Source organism: Babylonia areolata, chromosome 19 (genome assembly GCF_041734735.1).
Source record: "Babylonia areolata isolate BAREFJ2019XMU chromosome 19, ASM4173473v1, whole genome shotgun sequence".
Lineage (NCBI taxonomy): Eukaryota > Metazoa > Mollusca > Gastropoda > Neogastropoda > Buccinidae > Babylonia > Babylonia areolata.
Genome location: NC_134894.1, coordinates 50,990,151 through 51,014,076, shown reverse-complemented (window position 1 = coordinate 51,014,076; position 23,926 = coordinate 50,990,151). Strand labels below are relative to the sequence as shown.

The window sequence follows — 23,926 nt, the reverse complement described above, 5'->3', positions numbered from 1 at the left end:
CACACACACACACACACACACACACATGCGCGCGCGCGCAGACATTATTTTTTGATTGTGATTGTTGGACAATGACAGGGTTCTGATTGCAGTGCAGATGCTTTTAATGCCAAGCAGACCATACCTGTCCTCTGTGCTTTGTCTCCTTCATCTGACCTGATCCTGCCCCCCCACCTCTCTCCCACACCCGCTTCCCACCCCCACAAACACCTATTTACCATCCTTTCTCCTGTCTTCCGGTCATTAAGAGCAATCGAAACTAAGCTGAGACTTGCACAGAATGTGAGGACGCGCGCACACGCTCGCACGCACGTTCCCGTACCCATTTGTCACATTCGCACTTGTCCCCCTGTGTGTGTGTGTGTGTGTGTGTGTGTGTGTGTGTGTGTGTGTGAAATGACACTTCTCAAAGAAAAGGAACCCCCATTTACGTTCATAAACATTTCGTTTCACAGAACCACAAAGGCAGAAAAAATGGAAATGCTACCCCATAAACAGCATTCAGAAAAGACAGCACAAGGTCTGAAAAGTCACAGTGATCGCAGTCACCCAGGGTATCGAGCGAAGGACGAAGACAGGATGACCGTTCACTGATCTACACGAATTAATATCCGTCAACTGGCGTTTACCTGTGATATTCATTAGTGTCTGTCGGTGAATGCTCTCCTGTCATCTCCGTTGTTATTGTTGTTGTTGTTGTTGTTATTGCCACAGGAACAGATCGGAAGACGAGGCAATGGCGAAGTAATAAAGTTTTTGAGTCTGGAGTCAGGAGCCTTCTTCCAGTCACTGGCTCGAATGCTCGCTTGTTTGTGTATTTCAATGGTTTGTTTTAATTCTCTCCATACGAACGGCGAAAGAGACGACGTTAACAGCGTTTCACCCCAATTACCATCATCAAAATATTGCAAGCGGAAGGCTCTTATACTGAAGACGTGAATGTTGACAAAGAATACCACAATTCTGACGACGGAAGCTAAAGGTTGGGTCATTCAGACACCCACTGGACATCCGAGGGGCCTGTGTAGAGGAGAAGAGAGGACTGGCCGTACTGAGTGAATTTGCTTGTAGTTGTTCGCTGGTGCGTTTGTTTATCCAATTGATTTATTAAACTTGCTTCTTAGTTTCTTTATTCTTTTTTTATCGATTTCCCCCCAGACTGCAAAAGGGGAATGAGAATTTATGATGACCTCTCCCTCTCTCTTTCTCTGGTGACTTCATATTCTTTTCTTTCAATCGGCCTCAGACAGCTGACCAGAACGACAGACTTCTTTTACAATTATAAAATCAAACAGAAATCCGATGGTGAAAATAAGTTTCTTTACTTTTCGGTGTATTTGTGAAGTAAAGAATTTCAGTTTGATGGTGGAAACACACGTCCCTTGCCCCCTCCGCCCCCCTCATTCCCTCTGACGTTCTGTTCTGACACGATCCCATTTTCTGACGGCGGATGATGCACGAAAGCCTGACCCAAGTAGCTGTCGTGATTTTGTCCCCCAAGATGTTGCAGAAGACTCATCGATGACGACAAGCAAAGTATTTTGCGTGTAAAAAAAAAAAAGAAAAAAAGTCAGGTTGGTCGCTTTTCAAGGACGAAGGTCAGGGTGAGGGTGACGATTTGCAGAAAGGGAACATGGCAGGGGTGGAAGGGTGTGATGAGGGGGTGGAACAATGTCATGTGAGCCATGAAACACGGGATGAGGGTGGTTTTCATAAAACATGCTCGGCTCACGTCCAGTACAGAGATGAGTTGTTGGAAGCAGGCATGGTATGAACACAATTCACTTCACTGCACAGTGTGCCAATTTCACACGTGTGTCACTGTCAATTGGGTTGCAGGAAGTGAGTGGGAGTGACACAGGGAGGCATGGCAGTTGCTGGGTGGAGGGTGAGGGGTGATCATTGATAAACTGTGCTTCCTTTCTTCAGAATTAAAGTGTGTCGTGCTTCCATACATCCCATATTCTGCATATTTCATGTCTATTTTTCTTGAAAAACTAGACTCACTGAAGGTTTATCCGACCACATTTCCACTGGGATTGCAAAAAAATGTGTGAATGCTGGACTGAACATGTGTAGAATTCCCCACGTTTAGATTACAGTTCAGAGCTCTGTGTGCATACGGTACGGAGACATTTATTTTCATTGTTCGTGTATTTTCTTTGTTTGTTTCATCTGATTTAACTGACAATCGATAACATAAATTATATTTTGAAATTATGTGACATTTGTTTTTATCACTAGTATACTTCATCTCTTGCTAACTGATATATTAAAAAATTAAAACTACCTAAATTGGATAGTTAATTTTTGGTTTTAGAAAAGTTATTACGCTTCATTTATTGATAGCCAAAGTGTTTAAAGATTAAAACTACCAAAATTTTGATAGTTAATTTTTGTGCATGCCAGAATTAGTTTGATTGCTAAAATCTTTAATTACTATCTTCCTCGACCAACAGTTGCTTGGCACACAGGAAACTGTAGTGCTCATTCCCATCCCGACGTAAAAAGTATCACTCAGCTTATGTTTGAAAAAATGCATGCACACGCACGCGCACACATACATACACACACGTGCTCATTTACGCACAGATACGCCCTCCAGTACATACATACGCACACCATCTTCATCCAGACCATTCCCGAATTTTTAAGAGAATAAGAAAGACTTTTGCGGAACTGAACGAACAAACGAACTGAGTTTCAGTTTCAAGGTGGTTCTAAGCGTGCGTTATACACCTGTTTTGTGTGTGGGGTTTTTTTTTTTACGAAAAGAAATGTTCACATGTCGACCTATGCACAACGCAACGAAAAGAAATGTTCACATGTCGACCTATGCACAACACAACGAAAAGAAATGTTCACATGTCGACCTATGCACAACGCAACGAAAAGAAATGTTCACATGTCGACCTATGCACAACGCAACGAAAAGAAATGTTCACATGTCGAGCTATGCACAACGCAACGAAAAGAAATGTTCACATGTCGAGCTATGCACAACGCAACGAAAAGAAATGTTCACATGTCGACCTATGCACAACGCAACGAAAAGAAATGTTCACATGTCGACCTATGCACAACGCAACGAAAAGAAATGTTCACATGTCGACCTATGCACAACGCGTTGGTCAGGCCTTTAGAGACTACCATAGGTCTGTACACACACACGCGCACGCACACATACATACATACATACATACATACATACATACATACATACATACATACATACACATACATACATACAAACACCCATGCGAATATACATACACACAAGTACGCGTGCACACACACAGAGACATGGAGAGAGAGAGAGAGAGAGAGAGAGAGAGAGAGAGAGAGAGAGAGAGAGAGAGAGAGAGATTGAATAATATAAAAGAATAAATAAATACACCCATCAAACAGTGACAAAATGAATGACACGTGAAGGTAAATAAGTGAAATGAAGTAAGGACAGACAAACACCTGAACGGAGATGGTGTCAGAGCTACAGGTCTCACCGATCGTGGTGTAGGTGGTGAAGCAGAACAGCACGGACCCAAAGAAGGTCCACTTCTTCTTGGAGGTGGAGGTCACCCCACTCCGGTGAACCTGGGATTCGAACCCGAGCAGGGTGTGGCGGATGCGGTGGTCCCACTCCGTGTCGTTGATGGCCCCTGTCTGCAGGGCCACTGTGCTGTTCTTCAGGAACCCCACTGTCCGCTCCCTCGCCGTGTTCACCTGGGGGGAGGGAGGGGCGGGGGGGGGGGTGCACAACACATGTCAGTCAGGACAGTACTTGGTTACTGGTGGATGTGTGGTTACTGGTGGATGTGTGGTTACTTGTTACTGGTGGATGTGTGGTTACTGGTGGATGTGCGGTTACTGGTTACTGGTGGATGTGTGGTTACTGGTGGATGTGTGGTTACTGGTTACTGGTGGATGTGTGGTTACTGGTGGATGTGTGATTACTGATGGATGTGTGGTTACTGGTTACTGGTGGATGTGTGGTTACTGGTGGATGTGTGGTTACTGGTTACTGGTGGATGTGTGGTTACTGGTGGATGTGTGGTTACTGATGGATGTGTGGTTACTGGTTACTGGTGGATGTGTGGTTACTGGTTACTGATGGATGTGTGGTTACTGGTGGATGTGTGGTTACTGGTTACTGATGGATGTGTGGTTACTGGTGGATGTGTGGTTACTGGTTACTGATGGATGTGTGGTTACTGGTGGATGTGTGGTTACTGATGGATGTGTGGTTACTGGTTACTGATGGATGTGTGGTTACTGGTGGATGTGTGGTTACTGATGGATGTGTGGTTACTGGTTACTGGTGGATGTGTGGTTACTGGTGGATGTGTGGGCTGCACTGGGTGGAGGGGATGCGCTGGTTAAAGTGAACCGTGTTCTCTTGGATCTCATTAGGTTGTTATGGATTGGGTGGTGATATCCTATTTTAGCATTCTGAATTCCTGGAGCTAATATGCACGGTATATTTCTTGTATATTGCAATTCAGGCATGAAGTACAACATAAATAACAATCATTTGACCTTTGTCGTCCACTCTGAGAAGGTAAATGGTGCTGTAAATCGTCTGAAAAACCACCGTCATAACCCCTTGCTAACCTGATAACGACATAACACGTTTTCCTGTACAGCCGCCAAAACTGCATTCACAGACAGGTTTGAGTGAAACAGAGACCGAGTTGGTTTTTTTTTTATCTATTCATTTAATACAATGCAGCAACAGACATTGAACTTTGAGTACAACAAGCAGAAGCTTTTTAGGCGTACAAGGACCAAGAGGGATCAAACGGGTAAAACAGCGCTGGAAAAAATGAACAGTAGGTTGGAAAGAACAGAGACAATCCTGGGGTGGACTTGGTTTTTGGGGGGGACCTCATTTACATTCTGTCTTTGGACCACCTGCCCAAGACAGGGCTGTTTTGAAATGCGCTGTGTTGATGCAGGACAAAGATGTGCTGGAACATAGATAAACATCACATAACTATGTGTCTTCGGGAATCAGCGGAGGTAGCTGTGCTGGAATGTTATGAGCTGGGAAGCACATACAGAATCGTGTTTGAATAGATTGAACTGACATGTGCTAACTGCAGTAGTGTTGAACAGATTATGCTGGAACGTACTGAGTATGTATCCACTAGATTTGTGTTGGGACAAATTTGACTGCGAGTCGTGTAAAACTAAATCACACACACACACACACACACACACACACACACACACACACACACACGACAAATACAACAACGACAACATCCCACATTACCAACATTCCACCCCATCCCCACAGAGACCAGCCCACCCCCACACACACCTCACCCCCTAAACAAGACCCCAGTTACCTCAAGTCTCTGCGCGTCCTCCCTGGGCCCCTCAATGGACATCATCATCCACGCCCCCAGGAAGGTATAGGCCAGCAGCAGGGCCGCCTGTCCTCCCAACGACTTCACCAGCTTCAGCAGCCGCTGCCACCACGTCTTCCTGGGGCGTCGGGGACCTCCCTTGTGGCTGTTGCTGGGGGTGGGGGTGGGAGTGTGGGTGGTGTAGGCCGGAGGGGGGTCGGAGTCTCCTTGCTCGCTGTCCATGCTGAGTGAGCCTTCCGCCCGTCTGAGGCACCGGAGTGCCCTGCACGGGAGGGGTTACAGTGAGAGTGATAATGACCAGCTTTAATGTCTTCAGCAATTAACGTGCTGTTTGATTTGGGGATACACAGATGCTGTTTACCTTGAGGACACACACACACACACACACACACACACAGACGCGCCGGTTCGGGCCTTTAAAAAGTTGACCGCTCCCCCACCCCTCTCTGACTCGCTGAGGTATGATTGTTGCTGTTAATTTAATAATTATCGTTGCTGTTTCCCCCAACAGAGTCTCTTTCCATCGGCACTCAATTTTGTGTCAGTCAGTCTCTTTCTTAGTCTGCGTTCATGGGCTGCAACTCGTTCGGTGAAACTGAAAGCCTCGCTTTCAAGTGCAAGATGTGTGCGGTGGCCGAATTGTTCGAGCACTGGATTCGAGTTCTCTGAGTTTGATGCCCGGTTTCGGCGCGCCTGGTGGGTGAAGGGTGGAGATTTTTTCTGATGTCCCAGGTCAACATATGTGCAGACCCGCATGCAGAAGATCAAGTACGCGCGTTAAAAATCCTGTAATCCATGCGAGTGTTTAGTGGACTATGGAAAGACGAAAATACCCCAGCATGCATCAGCCACGACATATTCATCAGCAAGTTGGTGTTTGTCGTGTAATTAAAAGAAGAAAATAGGAGACCGTGTGTGTGGTGTAATTAAAAGAAGAAAATAGGAGACCGTTTTTACCCCGCGTCGTGTTCAATTATAATTATTCCCCTTTCCGGGATGTACATACTAGTTACGTTCTTGAAAAAAAAGCCACCGAACACTGAATGGGTTACTGGATCTTTAACACGCGCAGTCGATCTTCCGCATGTGTGTATACACATGGGGGGAGGGGAGACAGGGGGGGGGGGAGGGGGGGGGATCCAGCCACGAACTGACCAGGAGATCGGAAAATTCTCCATCCTTAAGCCAACAGGAGCCGTGACCGGTATTCGAACCCAGGACCATCATATTGGAAGTCCAATGCCTTACCAAGTCGACTGTTGCGCCCGTCGTGTGCGTGTGTGTGTGTGTGTGTGTGTGTGTGTGTGTTTGTGTTCTGGATGTCTGTCTGTCTTGGTCAGTCTTGCTCAGGTGAGGTATGCATGCATGTTGCAAAACGAGAGATCAACAGACATATAATTGGTAAGTAGATAAATAAATAAATAAATAATCAAGCGGCCAAACTTACTTTCCACCGGACTGTCTGCAACTGTTCAAGTATCTCTGTTTCTCTTCTTCGTCAGCCAGAAGCAGTGTGTTGTCTGCTGGATGGCTCTGGGTATCCGGCGTTTTCTCCCTTGTTCCCTCCGCCCTCCCTGGGTTTTTGCCTGAGGACAAATGAATTGATTGGTTGACTGATTGATTTAACGGTTGATTTGTGTACCTGTATATCATTCATTTGATAGTTTATTTATTGGTGTTTTTTCATTCAGTTATTAATTTATTGCTTGTTTTGTTGTTGTTTTTTGTTTTATGGGTGGTTTCTTTTGTTTTGTTTTTTGTTTTGTTTTGTTTTTGTTTTTTTGTTTGTTTTTTTGTTGTTGTTGTTGTTTTTATTTTGGGGGGAGGGGGGGTGGGGGGGGGGGGGGGGGCTTTGTTATTGAATTATTCGTTTGGTTGTTTGCTCGTTTACTTGTTGATGTGTTAGTTTTACTGTACACAGTCAGACAGGTTGGGAACAAAACAAAACGATTTTTATTTCATGCGGGTTGTAGAATAAGCTCTTTTTTTTCTTTTTCTTTTTACATCCAGTCCTCTGGACGTACAAGTAAAATAGTAGAAAAAATACTTACAAAAGAAGCACTTCCACACGTCATATTCTATGCAGAAAATAAAGGAAGGAAAAAATGCCAAAATGTGCTTCACGAGCGCGAGCGCGCACACACACACACACACACACACACACACACGGGGAGAACTTTGAACAGATCGTTGAACTGTATTGATCAATCGTTAAGGGGCCCAAGCCGACGTAACGCTGATGGGTTGCAAAGAGCTGGAGTGGAGGACAAATAAAGCTCTAAGCAAATGGCGTCCGGTCCTGTCCGCGCCTATGTTTTCCGGGACAATTTTAAGGGAGGTGAGTTGTCGGTCAGTTTTATTCACACAGACGTGATCTAACAGCAACAGTGAAAGCAATAGCAACGCCACTGAAGGATACCATAGAATTCGCCCAAGCCTTGTTGAATTCCACTTTATATTTTTGTGATATATATATATATATATATATATATATATATATATATATATATATATTGACAGACAGATAGTTAGATAAAGAATTATGATGACAATAAACTAAAAGAAAAAGAATATCTTTAAAACTAAATCCTTTTCTTTTCGATAAAAGTTTTGTCTGTTTCCAGGGAAAACAATGTTGCCTATTGTTAGGTAAAAGAATGTTATCTTTTGCTGTGGAAAAACGACTTGTTATGTGTATTTGCTTGCTTGCTCGAGTTGACTTTCTTTCAAATTCAAAATTACATAGCGGCAAACGTGTTTTTTTGTTGTTGTTGGTTGTTTTTTGTTTGTTGTTGTTTTTTTTGTTTGCATGATATTTGTGAAAGATGCATTTGTGCAATGTTTCAGTGCCCCCAGTGAGGACATGAAATAAACATCTTGCCTTGCCGCTTGCTTTGCCGTGCCTACTAATGCTACTACTCGATGTTATCAAAAGAAGAAACATTCTTTTGTCCTCTTTTGTCTGTGTCGTCTAGTACAGTGTGGTGCAATAGTTACCGCGTGGTATGACACGGGAATTCCACTGCACAGCATCGCGTCGTGCGTTTAGTTTAGCACAGTACCTGTTGTGTCTATCTGTAGTATGATATACATCATTGTTGTGTCGTATCTGTAGTATAATATACATCATTTCCTTGAGTTTCGCATCGTATCGAATCGTATCATATTGTACCCATAATTAATCAAACATTTATTTATTCTTCTATTTATTCATTATTCTAGGCGATCTAAATAGTATCAGAAAATGTTATAATTATTATTTGGCTCGGCACTCAGATGTCAGAAGACGGGAGATGAAAATTTATAGGGTGGGAGAAGAACAGGGATGGGAGAGAAGGGGAGAGAGGGAGGAGAGAGGGGGAGAGTAGTGACGCTGCCAACTGACATTCAGTGAGAAGAATAATACATCAGTGGCGGTGACAGGCAATTCCATCCCTGACATTTGCAATATCGGTTTGTGTGAAAGGCGGTCTGAATGTTGATATCATTGTCATATCCCAGTTTTAATCGATTCCTCTGTCTCTGTGTCTGTCTCCCCTCTTCGCGTAATTTAATAATGTTGTTGATGATGATGATAATGATGATGGCAAGTATAACGATAAAAATAATGATGATGCTTAGGGTATTATTCAGTCTTCTTATCATTCATAGAAGAAAGAAGAAGAAATTGCGATGTCATATCTTTTACACTTCCTTTATCATTTATGCTTGTTTGTGTATGTCGACTATAAAATCGAGGGCGCGCGTGTGTGCAGTTTGCTGGTCACCGATAAGTGTGTATACGTACCATTGATGTCGTGTGTTTTGTATAACACCATGTGTTTTGTAAAACACCTAGAGCAGATTTCTGGATAGTATGCTATATAATTTTTTTTTTTTTTTTTTTTTTAAAGATGATGATCAGGAGGAAAGTCTTATCACCCTTTGTTTTACATGCCTGTGTACTACATGTGAGAGACGTCATGGTGTCTGAGAAAGGGATAGCTATTGGGTCAGAGAGAACGAACCAATATACGAATTTCACTTAAAGGTAGGTAGGTAGGTAGTTATATATGCAATTTTCACACTCAGTCCTCTGGGAATAGAAAAAGAAATCCAGCTTAGATATGTACAAAATGGAATGCTATAAGTTATACAGCAGATAGAACACAAGACACAGGAGAGAGAGAGAGAGAGGCAGACAGACATACAGACACAGGGCCAGATAAAGCGAGAGATTATAATACTGTGCCTTAAATTTTCCTTTTGTTTTTACATGAAAGTTGCCTCTGCCATGATCCTCAACAGGAAACAGCTGCATCACATTCTGTTTCTAATGAAATGTTTATTTCATGACACTGGGGAAATCTTAACACGGGATTTACTTCCAGAAAAAAAAATGTTTTGCAAGAAGAAAACTTGAGAAATAAAGCATATAACAACAGGGTAACTGGATGCATATCAACAGAATCTAAGCATTGAAAAACACATATCCATAGATAAGGTTTAGGTTTGGAGTCGGTCATGACCACTGATCTCAAAGTGTATTCTAAGATCAGTGGTCATGACGCAAACAGGTTTGAGATGACCCAACGATGTGGAAGCCAGTCTGTTACTTGACTTGATTGCTATTGCTCAGCAAGTCGGTCACACCAAAAGGCCTTGTGTAGGTTTCTCTCAATCTCCTGTAAATTAATCACAACTGCAGTTTCAAACTTCGGAAAAAATTGCTACTGTTTACAATTAACCTCAAAACTTACACAGAAAACCAGCTTCGGCCATCGTGGCTTGCATGTTGTGAACTGCATTGGAACACAACGCGTGTCTGTGTGTGTGTGAGTGTCTGTCTGTCTGCGTGTGTGTGCATGCATAAGGGTGTATATGCGTGTGTGACAAAGAGAAAGATAAGACAAAAAGCGTGTGCATAAGCGCTTTTTTAGCGCTCGTAAACACAGGGGTACAAATTCAATTTATGTCACACACACACACACACACACACACACACACACACACACACAAGTTTTCAAGTTTCATGTTTTAATTATCCTTTCACTCCTATTGGAGTATGGAGGATTACTGCAAAATATTTTCGTGCCCAGAACAAACATTTCCAAATACACAACAATGTCACATAAAAGTTGGGAAACCACAATTGTCTTTTAACTCCAAAAGTATAGCTGGGCAACATTTGCAAATCTAATCATCTTACTTACAGCTAAAATGACTTTTTTGCCTCCTTTGAGCATATTACAAAAATTTTAAACCGATTTTGGAGACAAATATTATCTAGGAACATATCTATTTCGTAGCTGATCATAACTGGGACATTCCATTATAAAATGAAACTCATCACCAAATACAGACATGTTGGTGGTGTGTCCATCGAGATCGATGATGACCATCGTTGTCATCCAGCTGGGGGATGGGGGGAGGGTGGTGGTGGGGTGGGGGGGGGGGAGGATGCTCATGAATCTATCTGTGAATGCGCAGATGACTGAATAGTCCAATCTGCGCACGAAATGTTCGCTGACAGTTGGGGCAGACAAAGACAGGCATATCATTGTCAGGGGGCTTGTTTGCCCGTGACTTTCTGGCCTGCCTCTTCTGAACAGCTGCAGCAGTCCTGTTGGCCTCGCACAACTTGGCGCCTTTGTGCACAGCAGCGCGCCATTTGTCACGGTCCACTGCAGATTCCTCCCAGGAGTCAGGGTTGATATCAAACGCTTTCAGAGAGACTTTCAGAGTATCTCTGAAGCGCTTCTTCTGACCTCCATGTGATCTCTTCCCTTGTTGGAGCTCGCCATAGAAGAGCCTTTTGGGCAGCCGATGGTCTGGCATGCGCGCCACGTGTCCAGCCCAGCGAAGCTGGGACTGCATCAGGATGGTGAAGATGCTGGGAAGGGTGGCTTTTGCGAGCACCTCTGTGTCTGGGGTCCTGTCTTGCCACTTATGTTCAGTAGCTTCCTGAGGCATGTTGTGTGGAAGTGGTTCAGCTTCTTGGCATGTCGTTGGTACACTGTCCAAGTTTCGCAGGCGTACAGTAGTGTGGGGAGAACTACTGCTCTGTAGACCTTTAGCTTGGTCTCAAGACTAATGCCTCTTCTGTTCCAGACATTTGCACTGAGTCTGCCAAAAGTTGCGCTTGCTCTTGCAATCCTGACGTTCACTTCATCGTCGATGGTCGCATTTCGTGATAGTGTGCTGCCAAGGTATGTGAACCGTTCCACCGCACTGAGTCTCTGACCGTTGACTGTGATGTTGGGCTCAACGTAGGGTTTCCCTGGGGCTGGCTGATGGAGAACTTCAGTTTTCCTCGTGCTGATGGTAAGGCCAAAGTTCCTGCTGGCAGTGGCAAACTTGTCGACGCTGAGTTGCATGTCAGCTTCAGATCCAGCGTTGAGGGCACAATCATCAGCAAACAAAAAGTCTCTGATGTTACACACCTTACAAAGCCGTAACTCTCGTGGTATGCCTTTGTGTCTCCTTGTTTCTATTTCAAGCTTATGATTACTACTTCGAAATCTGAAGAAGCTGATAACGTAATTATCAGGCATTTGACATATATTTTTCTCTGCCAAATCCACTTTTGAAATTTCGATAAAACAAACATTTACTACTCGCCTCTAGAGCATGTCTCCATAGATTTTGAAAACTATCTCTCAAAGCAATGTTGACATTCTTGCAGAAAGTTTCCCTCTCCAAGAAGAATTGAGCATCCCAAACACAGTCATACCCTGCTTCTATTAAAATTTGTCTGATACAACTCATCCATTTTGAAGAATAAATACCATTTCGATATGTCAAGTAATATCAAATATATTTTCCCAGAATATTTTTCTGTGTTTGATATCACTAAGCTGGTCCAAAATCGAACTAATCTCATTTTCACCAACACACTAATTGGATACATACCAGTTTCTCCATAAACAATTTGGGTCATTGTATTTCTGTTCAGTTTGAACAAGCGTTTCAAAAATTTCAATTCTAATTTTTCAAGTATATCTACATTTTCATAACCCCATATTTCTGCACCATACAACAAAATAGGAACAATCATTGACTGGTATATGTCCAGAATGATATGTAAAGGTAAATGTTGATTTCTGGCTGACTGAAGTAACGAAAACATAGCTTTTTGGCCCTGTTCATAAATAATTTTTTTTAGCTTTGTAAAAAGTTCCGTTTCTACTGAATTCGATGCAAAGATATTTAAAAGAATCGACAACATCCAAACATGCATCACCAAACTTAAAAACAGGCTTTAGCTTGTTTGTAGAATTAAATATAATCACTTTAGTTTTCTTTACATTGACCACTAGTTTCCATTTTAAACAATATTTGTGAAAAATATTGAGGGACTGTTGTAATCCTTTTTTCGTCTCTGAAAGTAAAATTGTGTTGTCTGCATACAACAGTACAAATAATCGCATGTAATTATCTAACTCTGAAGTGTTAACATTCAATAAAAAAAATCAACAGATGGACTCTGATGCTCAGTCAAATACAACTCTAAATCATTGAGATACAGAGAGAAAAAAAGCAAAGGCGAGAGATTTTCTCCTTGTCGTACACCCTTACAAATGCTAAAGAAATCAGATTTTTCACCATTTAAAAACAAACATGACTTCATTCTATCATACATGTTCACGCAAAATTTTACCATTCACGCCTTCATGAACAAGTTTTTGCCATAACCCACTTCTCCAAACTGAATCAAAGGCTTTTTTAAAATCAACAAAAGCACAGTAAAGTTTCTTCTTTTTCATGGAGAAAATATCAATTAGTGATTTCAAAACAAACATTTGATCTAATGTAGAATGGGACTGTCTAAATCCTGCTTGGGCTCCTGAAAGTATATTTGTTTACATTGATATAATCAGTCAGTCTAGCATTTAACACTGTAGTGAACAGTTTTCCAACACAGCTGAGCAAAGTTATTCCCCTATAATTATCACAGTCAAGTGTATCACCTTTGCCTTTATACAATGGCAATATCAAGCCGGATACCCATTTTTCTGGTATAGCACCTTCGTCTAGTATCTTGTTAAATATTTTACAGTATGTTTCCGTCAGCAAAGGAACGCTGTCAATGATATATTCATTACGAATCATGTCTTCACCAGCACTTTTGCCTTTCTTCAGTCTTTTGTTGGCTGAAGTAATTTCATCTTCAGTGATACATGCATTTAAAATATCATCATTATCCTCTAAATTGATCATGTGCATTGCCGTTGTACTGTCAATATGTTCATTATCATTAACGTTAAGGTTGCTGAAATGGTGAAACATGTCTTCTAAATTTATGGGACATGATTTTTTCTTTTTAATTCTCTTCCATATTTTCTCTTGAATTGCTTTTGCGTAAATTTCGTAGTTCTCTGTGCCATTTTTTTCTCCACGTCTTTTCTGCTTTCTTTAAAACGGACTTGTAACTTTTGCTGGCTCTTTCGAGCGTGTCTCTATTTTTACTAGAATTTCTTTTCTTTTTTTTTACTCTGTGTTTAGCTTTAAAATATTCTGATCGGCTTCGTTTGCATATGGAATCAAACCATCTGCGACTATCTCTGTGTTTTGTCTTAGAATTACGAATTTGATATGTCCCGAGTGTATCTTTTGCCGTCTGAATCAGAATGTTTGCGAGCTTATCATTTATGACGTCAATATCATCAGCATCGATTGCGTCATTTAAGTGTGTAAGCTCAGCGTTAGACAAATTTTCTTGAAAAGAAGCAGCCTTTTCGTGTTCCCATTTTCATATTATTTCATTCTGACCTGTTAAATTTGATGTGGCACATTTTTATGACACGGTATGACAGCCGAATCAGTATGATTTTAATGGTTCAATATGTGGCACTCAGTAGCCAGAGACAAGATCAACGGGCTGTGTACATCAGATAATAAAGCATCAAATGGGGAAATAGTAAAATCTGTTATTTTTGTGAACAAAAAGGGGGATCCAATCATGTAGTCAACCACAGTACAGCCATTACTAGTGAACTTTCCGATTCCATCATCTCTCCCTGCTCTTCCATTAAGCATATACAATGAAGACGATTTACACAAGTCAATCAGTCTATACCCATAGTTGTTTGGTCGACGATTATCTTGATTATGTCTACACTTAACTGGATATCAAATCAAATCAAAAACACTTTATTAATCCACATGGAATATAACTGCTCATCTAAAACATTGATCAAATCATGGAATGGACCTTTACTGTCACTCTGAAGTTGATCAATAGAATCTTTCAAATTTTTTGTATAAGCATTAAAGTCACCTGCTAACAGAATATAACAATCATATTTACTTTGTATATCAAACAGCATGTTTTCAACATCATCAAACATATCAACACTACTATACACTGATCCTTCAGGAGGGATATAAACCACTCCAACACACATCTTTATCATATCCCGTTAAAGATGATTTTATCATGAACCATGGTGAGTTGCTGTCTTTGTTTGGTAGAGTGGTTATATAATTACAATATTTCTTTTTGTATGCAAAAGCAACACCACATGAACGTTGGTACGATGAACATTTTCGACTGAAAACATGTATTGTATACCCAAGTTCATCGAAAACATTTTCATGGAATAGTGATCTTGCTTGCCTGTTTTTGTTTCTGTTAATAACATAACATCAAACTGACTTATGTGTGTAACAAATTCACTATGTTTTAACCTACTTTGCAACCCACAAACACTGAGTGATACAAAGCTTATGTTATGTCTTTCACCAGCTGAGCTTTTTGAATAGTTCACAGAAGAATCATGTAAAGCAGAACAACAATCACGTGAAATAAAACAATCAACAAAACTGTCAGGTAATAAATTTTGACCGTTTTCTGAAAGAAAACTGCATTGCCCTCCGCCGCACCCCTATCCTACAACATGCCGAAGACCCAAAGCTTCAAAGTCTACACTGTCCACACCAAGGTGGAATAGGTCATCAGGGTTGTCAATCAGGACGACCTTGGCGTTTGTAGTTTGGCCCGGCGTCTTCTTGAGGACACAGCGGATCCGACCGTCATGCGTTTTCGACACCCTGTCAACTGCCTCGTTGCGCTTTGCTATGTGTAGCCGTCTGGAGCGGAGAGGAGTCAGATCGTCGTTGATGGAGACTTTCTTGAACTCCTGGGTCTCTTTCGGGGCACGTCGCTTCTCCATCAACGTCGCCTTTGTCCGCCGAGACACACATTTCACCAGCACAGGTCGGCCAGCGGGAGCGTTGCCACGGGAAACAGTGGAGTTGTGGCTGTTGGTCTTCCTCTTGCCAGACCTGTGGACAACAGCTGTTTCACTGGGCTTGATGGTACAGCCCGCAGCCTGGAAGACTTTACTGACTTCCTCCTCCAGGTCCTCGTTGTCTTGTTCTGGTATGCCGATGATTTTAACGTTCTCTCGTTGGCTGTATTGTTCTTGTTTGTCTACTTTGTACTGAAGAAGGAGGTTTTGCTTTTTCAACACCTCAAGATCTTGATTAAACTGTTTGGTGACAGCACCGACAATAGTTAATAAAATGTTCTTTAGACTTTGTTCCAAAATAATTTTGAACGCTGACGACAACAAAGGGACGATCAGCTCTGCAACACGATTAGCAATTGCGTCATTGTCAAAATCGTCACTGGACTTTTTACAACCTTTCTTTCCCTTCCCCTTGCCACCCTTTGCACTATTTATCTTGTCAAAGACAATCCTCCAGGGTGTCACGAAAACCATAGCTTTCGTTGTTGAGTGCATCTTCAATGAGTGTTTCCATTGGAACGATACCGGCAGATGCGGTAGGTTTTTGTGAAGAAGATGAAGATGATGATGATGACGATGGTCTGTGAGTTGGCGCCATCTGCACACTGTAGTTTAGGCCTACTGTGATTTTTTTTTCTACAACCTCCTTTTAAATACTGGCCAAATCAAATCAAATCAAAGTTCATGTTATGCAATTGTTTGTGTATCTGATCTGAGCTGGCATTAAAACAGATTAACAAAACTGCATAAGAGAACAAATGAAGACGGCAATAAACGCAGATTAACTGACGGCTGACATCTTGAGCAATCTGTTCTCAATGCAAAAACCAGTCAGTGTTGTGGGCGTAGTGCTGTTTGTTGGTTTATCAGGTTTTAACAGGAAATCTCACAAGCATAATAAACACACGGAGGACGCCATTCCAGATTCCAAGCTCGAGTGATTATTACCGGAATCTCTCAAATACATCACAAACATGCATTATGCCACATCTCCCTTTCTTTGTAGATGATGGACATTTTCAGAAAGCATTCCCTTTCTTTGTAGATGATGGACATTTTCAGAAAGCATTCCCTTTCTTTGTAGATGATGGACATTTTCAGAAAGCATTACAGCTTAAAACTTGAAGAACATGTACTAAAATAAAAATGACCATCTTTAGTTGTTTTGTTGGGTTTTTTGGTTTGTTTGTTTGTTTGTTTTTTAACAAAACACAAAAAAATAAATGATAAAACTTTCTTTCCAGAAACAACTTCAATGTTCATTGTTGTTGTTTTTCAACTAATTACAAACTCAAAACAAAAGGTTTTAACTTCAACCTCCAATTTACTAATTTAAACCAACTTAAATTTTACTTCAGCCTGAAAAGATTAAAAACTTAAACACAAACATTTTAATTTTAACTTTGTTGTTTGGTTATTTGGTTGAGTTAGGCAACTGTGCCATTAAATTTTAACTTTGAAATTGTTTAAGTATTTAAATCAAACTTGGCAGCCGTGCCTTTACATTTTGACTTTAACTTTATTTCAGTTCAATTTGGCAACAGTCTTCCTTTTCAAAGTATGTGCTGCATTCTACAAATTCAGTTTTTGTGGGATCTTGATCGGCCGTCCACTTCGAGACATCTTCACATCAGGACTGGCAGGTGCAGACTGTGGCTGACGGAGATACTGGCTGGTTCTGGGTGACCGGGAAGGGACTTCTGGACTGAGGTGATGGGAAAGACTGGGGTCAGGGACAGGATCGGCTCCCAGGGATTTGGGGAAGAGTGTGGACAATTTCCTGGGGACAGGTTTGGGGCGTTCAGGGTTGGGATCACGGGGAATCAGATGAATTCTGTTCCTCCTCTGGTGTCCACTCGGCGTGTCCACCTGGTACGACCTATTCAGCAAAGTGTTGATGACTCTTCCTGGTGTCATTGCTAGCTTGACCCAGACTGGTTGGCCTGATGCCAGCTCACTTGAAGGTCTGGTGCGATGAGCGTGGTCGTAGTCCTTTTTTTGTTTCTTCTTCAGTTCGGCATCTTTTGCTCTGAATTCTTCCCTGCCTTCTCCTTCAGCGAAGCACGAAGGCAGTGTGGGAATTCGGGTCCACAGTTTTCTACCCATGAGCAGTTCTGCGGGGCTGAGACCGTGTTGCAGTGGTGTTGCTCGGTAAGTTAGCAGAGGCAGGTAGGGATCTTCAGTCTTCTTCATTAGATTTTTCACTGTCTGGACAGCTCTTTCTGCAGCACCATTTGCTTTTGGGTAGTAGGGGCTGCTGGTGACATGACTGAAATCATACTTCGTGGTAAATTCCAGAAATTGTTTGCCGGAAAATTGTGGCCCATTGTCTGAGACGACGATCTGAGGAATTCCATGTCGTGAGAAAATGCTTTTTGCATGATTGATGACTGTTTCTGCTGTAGTGGTCTAATGCACTAATTCTATGTAGCGAGAGTAGTAGTTCACAAACAACAAGTAGTTCTCCTTTTTGAGTTCAAAGATGTCCATGCCGACTTTCTGCCAAGGGTAGGCTGGTGTGTCTGAAGGAATGAGGGGTTCTGGGGGAGTTGGTCGTTCTTTGATGCACACAGAATAGTTCCGTACCATTGTCTCGATTTGCACGGACAATTTGGGCCACCAGACACTTTCTCTTGCTAATGCTCGACATTTCACAATCCCCTGGTGCCCTGTGTGAAGCTTCTCCAGAATGTCCTTCCTCAGCGTCTCTGGGATGATCAGCCTGGTTCTAAATAGAAGTAGACCATCTTCAGCAGCAATTTCGGACCGGACTGTCCAATATGCTTTCAGTTCAGGATTTTGTGGACATGAACTCGGCCATCCCTCTTGAACGAAGTGTAGTAGTTTCTGGCAGATCTCTTCTTTGGCTCAATGCGATTCTCTGTTCCTGGCAGATTTTGTATGATTTGTCTCACATACAGTGTATCTTCTTCTTCTGCTTTTTTGTCTTTGTTGTTGTTCGAGTCCACTGGTGCTCTATAGAGAGCGTCAGCTGTCACCAAGTTTTTTCCTCTGGTGTATTGGATGTCGAATTGGAAGCGCATCAACCTCATTCAGAATCTCTGGATTCTTGGGGTCAAGTCTTCAAGATGCCTGGTTTTCAGCAGAGACAGCAGAGGCTTGTGGTCCGTTTCAATGGTGAGATCACATAGACACACAAGGTAGTCAGCAAACGTCTCACATGCCCAAGTCACTGCCAGAGCCTCCTTTTCAATTTGGGTATATCTTTGTTCAGTAGGTGACATGCTTCTGGAAGTGTAGAACACTAGTTTGAGGTGTCCATCTGACTGTTTCTGCCTCAGTACTGCCCCAGGCCAAATGAAGATGCGTCAGCTGAAACAACAGTCTTTTTGTCTGGGCTGTAGTGGGCAAGTATAGGAGCTTTCATCAGTAGTTTCTTTATTTTCTGGAATGCTTCCTCTTGAATGCTGCTCCAACACCACTCATTGTCCTTCTTGAGTAGGTCCCTCAATGGTTTGCTGTCTTCCACAAGTGTAGGGCCCGCAAACTTTGAGACATGGTTGAGGATACCTAACAATCTCCTGAGGTCTGAGATATTTTCTGGCCTTGGAAAATCCTTGATTGCCTTCAGTTTCTCTGGGTCGATGGCAACTCCATCTTTTGAGACAATGTGTCCCAGGAAAGTGACTTTGTCTTTGGAGAACTGGCATTTCTCTGCATTCAGTGTGACACCTGCACTGTCCAGTGTTGACAACACTTTCTCCAGATGACGATCATGGTCTTGCTGGTTTTCCCCATAGACAAGCAAGTCATCAATGTCACTGATGACCCCCTCATGGTCTGAGAGGAGCTGACTCATTCTCCTTTGGAAAACTTCCAGTCCCGGACTGATCCCAAAAAGAAGTCTGGTGTAGCAATACCTCCCAAATGGAGTGATAAACGTTGTCAGCTCCTGACTTTCTTCATACAAGGGCACTTGGTGAAATCCGCTATTACAGTCTAACTTGGTAAAGACTGTGGCTCCCGACAGCTGTGCCAGTAACTGATCCATGGATGGCAGTGGATAGTTTTCTCTGCAGACAGACTCGCTCAGTTTGCTCAGATCCACGCAGACTCTGATTTTGCCATTCTGCTTTGGTACCACAACAATTGGTGCACACCAATCTGTTGGCTTGGTGATGGTTCGAATCACCCCTTTTTCTTCGAGTTGGTCCAGTTCCGCTTTGACTTTAGTTCGCAATGGCAGTGCTAAGCGGCGAGGTGCTGCCACTGAGTATGGAATACAATCCTCTTTAGGATGGCTCTTGTAAGCGGAATGCATCTTTCTCAGACCGGTAAACAGCTTGGGAAATTTTCCTTGGTACAACTTCTCCAGATTGTTCGAAACAAGATCCACTTTCTCAACAAACCTCAGCGCAGCAATGGCTGGACGACCCAGCAAGGGCTCCTCTAGTCCTGGTACAACAAAGACTTCTTGTCTTGTGGTTCTATCTTTGTACACAATTTGTGCCGAAAATCTTCCTTCAACAATGATCTCTGTATGTCCTGGACCAAACAGTTTCTTTCCAGCTCTCTGTAGAGGTCTTTTGTTCCTTGGAACCATGCTCTCTGGGATCACTGTAACATCAGCACCGGTGTCAAGCTTGAACTCGTTCTTGATTCCCTCCATTTCCAGCGTGACCCTCCAAGGGTTTGTAGTCACACTCCCCACGATCATGCCTTAATACAGCTCTTCTTCTTCTTCCTCTTCTTCCTCCACGATGTGGACAGCAAGGGAACGACAAACGGTGGCGTAGTGGCCAATCTTGGAACACTTTCTGCATCTAGCATTCCTAGCTGGGCAGACTTCTCTTCCATGTGGGCTTCTTCCGCATCGTGTGCAGATTATTCTGTCATGGGGTGCATATTGTTTTTGACCAGACCACCCCTGTTGTCTTAGTGGTTTCGGCTTCCTGTACTGCTGTTGGCTCACTTGGTCCACTGTGGCCTCTTCTTGGATTCCGCCACCTGATATTTACTGACTCTGATTCCGTGAGGTTTCATGTGCCCTGCAAATTTCTATGGCTGCCTGCAGCGTCAAAGTTTTGTTCTGAAGGAGTTTTTCTCTCATGACGTCGTCATGGATTCCAATCACAACTCTGTCACGAATCATTCTCTCTGGATCAGGAAAGTTGCAGGATTTTGACATCTTGCGGAGAACTGCAACATAGATATCGATGGACTCATGAGTTTCCTGTTTTCTGGCATGAAATTTATAGCTTTCATACACCTCATGGGTTGTGCCTAAATAAAACTCAGAGAATTTTTCGATCACTGTCTGGATGTCCTTGTCTTCTCCTGGCTGAAACTTCAACCCTTCATAAACTTCCTGTCCTTCGTCACCAATGCAAGTGAGAATGACTGCACACTGGTAGGCTGAATCTTCTTTATCCAACCTTGTGGCGATCTGGTAGTTTTCCCACTGTCTCTTGAACTTTCTCCAGTTCACCTCTACGTTTGATGAGAGATCCAACTTCGAAGGAACAGGTATGTTTGCTGTGAAGAATTTCTGTGCTTGAGCCATTTCGTATTAACAAACATCCAAAAGGTTAAAGATTCTTAGTGACAAAAAGAAAAATTGCCTGGACTAGAAATATTTTGGATGTCCTCTTCTTCTGTTCACTAAGCTATTTTAGTGACCCAGCCAGTTGGTTCACCCTGTGGTTCCCCAACGTGATGCTGCGCCAGACAGGAACACCTAAAATACACGCATAAAAATGATGTACTCCTTAGAATTCAGACGATACTAAGAGAATGATACCGTTCGTGACGTCATCGAAAAACGTTTTTCCATCCAAAGGAAAGTTCGCATGGAAAATTCGCCCTACCTTGTTAGCGCTGAATTTCTCACTGTTTGCCTTGGATGGTCATCACTTCTGACACCATGTCGTGTTGTGTGTGTAGTGCTGTTTGTTGGTTTATCAGGTTTTAACAGTAAATCTCACAAGCATAATAAACACACGGAGGACGCCATTCCAGATTCCAAGCTCGAGTGATTATTACCGGAATCTCTCAAATGCATCACGAACATGCATTATGCCACAACATACCCCTTCATATCGACCACGTTTCACACAACTATATGATATCCATGGTCCATTCACATTTAGAGGGAATATTATACGAAAAAAATAATTGAATAAACCGCACAGATTCGCAAAAATTCTTTTAACAGAAGAGAGATGTACGAGTCGGTCTCATCAGGTGGGCGTAGAAATACACACACACACACACACACACACACACACTTCTTTTTGCCACTTGACACACGTGTTTGCTTAAAGACAAAAAATGCAAATCTACCGAGTAACTAAACTTGGAAAACCATCCTTGCTGAAATCCACATAATTGGAAACACGCAGGCTCACATAATAATTATTGTCGACCACGTGAACGGATTTCCCCAGAACACTTATTGACTCTCCGTGTTATCACTGTATCTGTTTCCTGGTATCAATCTGAACATTATTTGAAACTCAGTACAGGCTGCGTTTTACATATTCTGTGATAGTGAGTTGTTTATTTGTGTGGGCAGGCGGGAAGACCGGTGTGTGTGTGTGTGTGTGTGTGCGTGTTTCTGTGTGTGTGTTGACTGCTTCGGGATGATTTTCCCTGATCCAGAATAATGCGGCGGCCTAAATGCCTTCATATATGCATGTATGCTTTAACAGAAAACATTTCCTTTGTAGTGCTTAACAATACTACAACAACAAGAATAACACACACACACACACACACACACACACACACACACACACACACACACACGCAGATAGACAGTTTCATGTGTGTGTGTGTGTGTGTTTACAGAAGGGTGCGATAGACAATGTCGAAATGAAAATGCACAGTGTATGGCATGGAAATGATCATAGAGGATTGCAGTAGATGGGTATTTGTCCTGACCCATTAATTTGGAAAATGACCCACTGATTGATTGTGTTATGAAGATGTCAAATAACCTATAGTATGCAAAACCAAACATTACCGCTGCCCATACCTTGTCTAAACGGAACAACAGAAAAACCGAACAAAACAACCACAAGTACATAACCTTTCGGTCAGTTTGAAAATTTATTTATGAAAAATATTATTAATAGAATACAGTGAATTTGAACCAACTTGAGTGGTGGCCTAGAGGTAACGCGTCCGCATGGGAAGCGAGAAAATCTGAGCGGGCTGGTTCGAATCACGGCTCAGCCGCTGGTATTTTCTTCCCCTCCACTAGACCTTGAGTGGTGGTCTGGACGCTAGTTATTCGGTTGAGACGATAAACCGAGGTCCCGTGTGCAGCATGCACTTAGTGCACGTAAAAGAACCACCGCAACAAAAGGGTTGTTCCTGGCAAAATTCTGTAGAAAAATCCACTTCGATAGGAAAAACAAATAACACTGCACGCAGGAAATTTTTTTTTTTAAATGGGTGGCGCTGTAGTGTAGCGACGCGCTCTCCCTGGGGAGAGCAGCCCGAATTTCACACAGAGAAATCTGTTGTGACAAAAAGAGAAATACAACACAATACAATACAATACAAAACTGCGTTAAGAAAAGCAGGAAACAGAACACACATTACATCCATCATCAGCATGTGTTAAATCAGCTCAGTTCCTTTCAATGAAAAAGGCTGTTTGTTATGGCATTCAAGACATGTGCCGTTCATGTTTTAGGTCAGATTCGTATTGCATCGGTCTGTTGTACCACATCATGTCCTACCCGTTCCTTTCGTATCGATTTGTGTTGCATCGTATGACATCGTATCGTTTTGTACCGTGTTGTTCATCAACATCTGTTGACAGTCACTCTCAACAAAGAAGCCTATTTTGCTTTCTGGATATCCTTTTGAGTCAGATTCGTTGAATATGCCTATCTGGCCAATCACCCCATTCATAGTTCCGTACAGCAACATCAAACTGACAATGGACTGTGCTCCTCTTGTATTGTATCTATTGCATAGTATAACATTCGTTAGATTGTATTGTATTTATTGCATCGTGTTGTATTGCTCCTCTTGTATTGTATCTATTGCATAGTACAGTATTCGTTAGATTGTATTGTATTTATTGCATTGTGTTGTACTTATTGCGCTGTAACAGTATTATATCGTGCTGTGTTGCATTGTATTGTGCTACGCTGTGCTGTGTCGTGTTGTGCTGTACCGTATTGTATCGTGCTGCACTGGATTGGGTTACATTTTCTCACAAAATATTTTCACTGTGTGAAAGTCGGGCTGCTCTCCCCGGAATGAGAGTGTCGCCACAGAACAGGACCACCCTCTATTTGTTCTCTGTGGAAGTGTGTTTCATTGACTGTGGAGGAATATTGTTCT

The 23,926-nt window shown here is 42.4% G+C and overlaps 1 protein-coding gene across 5 annotated transcripts in view; it reads right to left on the bottom strand.

The window, feature by feature from the left end:
- The window catches only part of LOC143293826 (uncharacterized), a 138,479-nt gene that overhangs the window by 5,519 nt on the left and 109,034 nt on the right, over positions 1 to 23,926 (bottom strand). For all 5 annotated transcript variants that reach the window (XM_076605098.1, XM_076605095.1, XM_076605097.1 and 2 more), the window contains 3 exons: positions 6,820 to 6,958; positions 5,352 to 5,634; positions 3,504 to 3,723 (listed from right to left, as the gene is read on the bottom strand). In XM_076605098.1, coding sequence (XP_076461213.1) covers positions 3,504 to 3,723; positions 5,352 to 5,634; positions 6,820 to 6,958 — 642 coding nt within the window. The remainder of the gene's footprint in view (positions 1 to 3,503; positions 3,724 to 5,351; positions 5,635 to 6,819; positions 6,959 to 23,926) is intronic.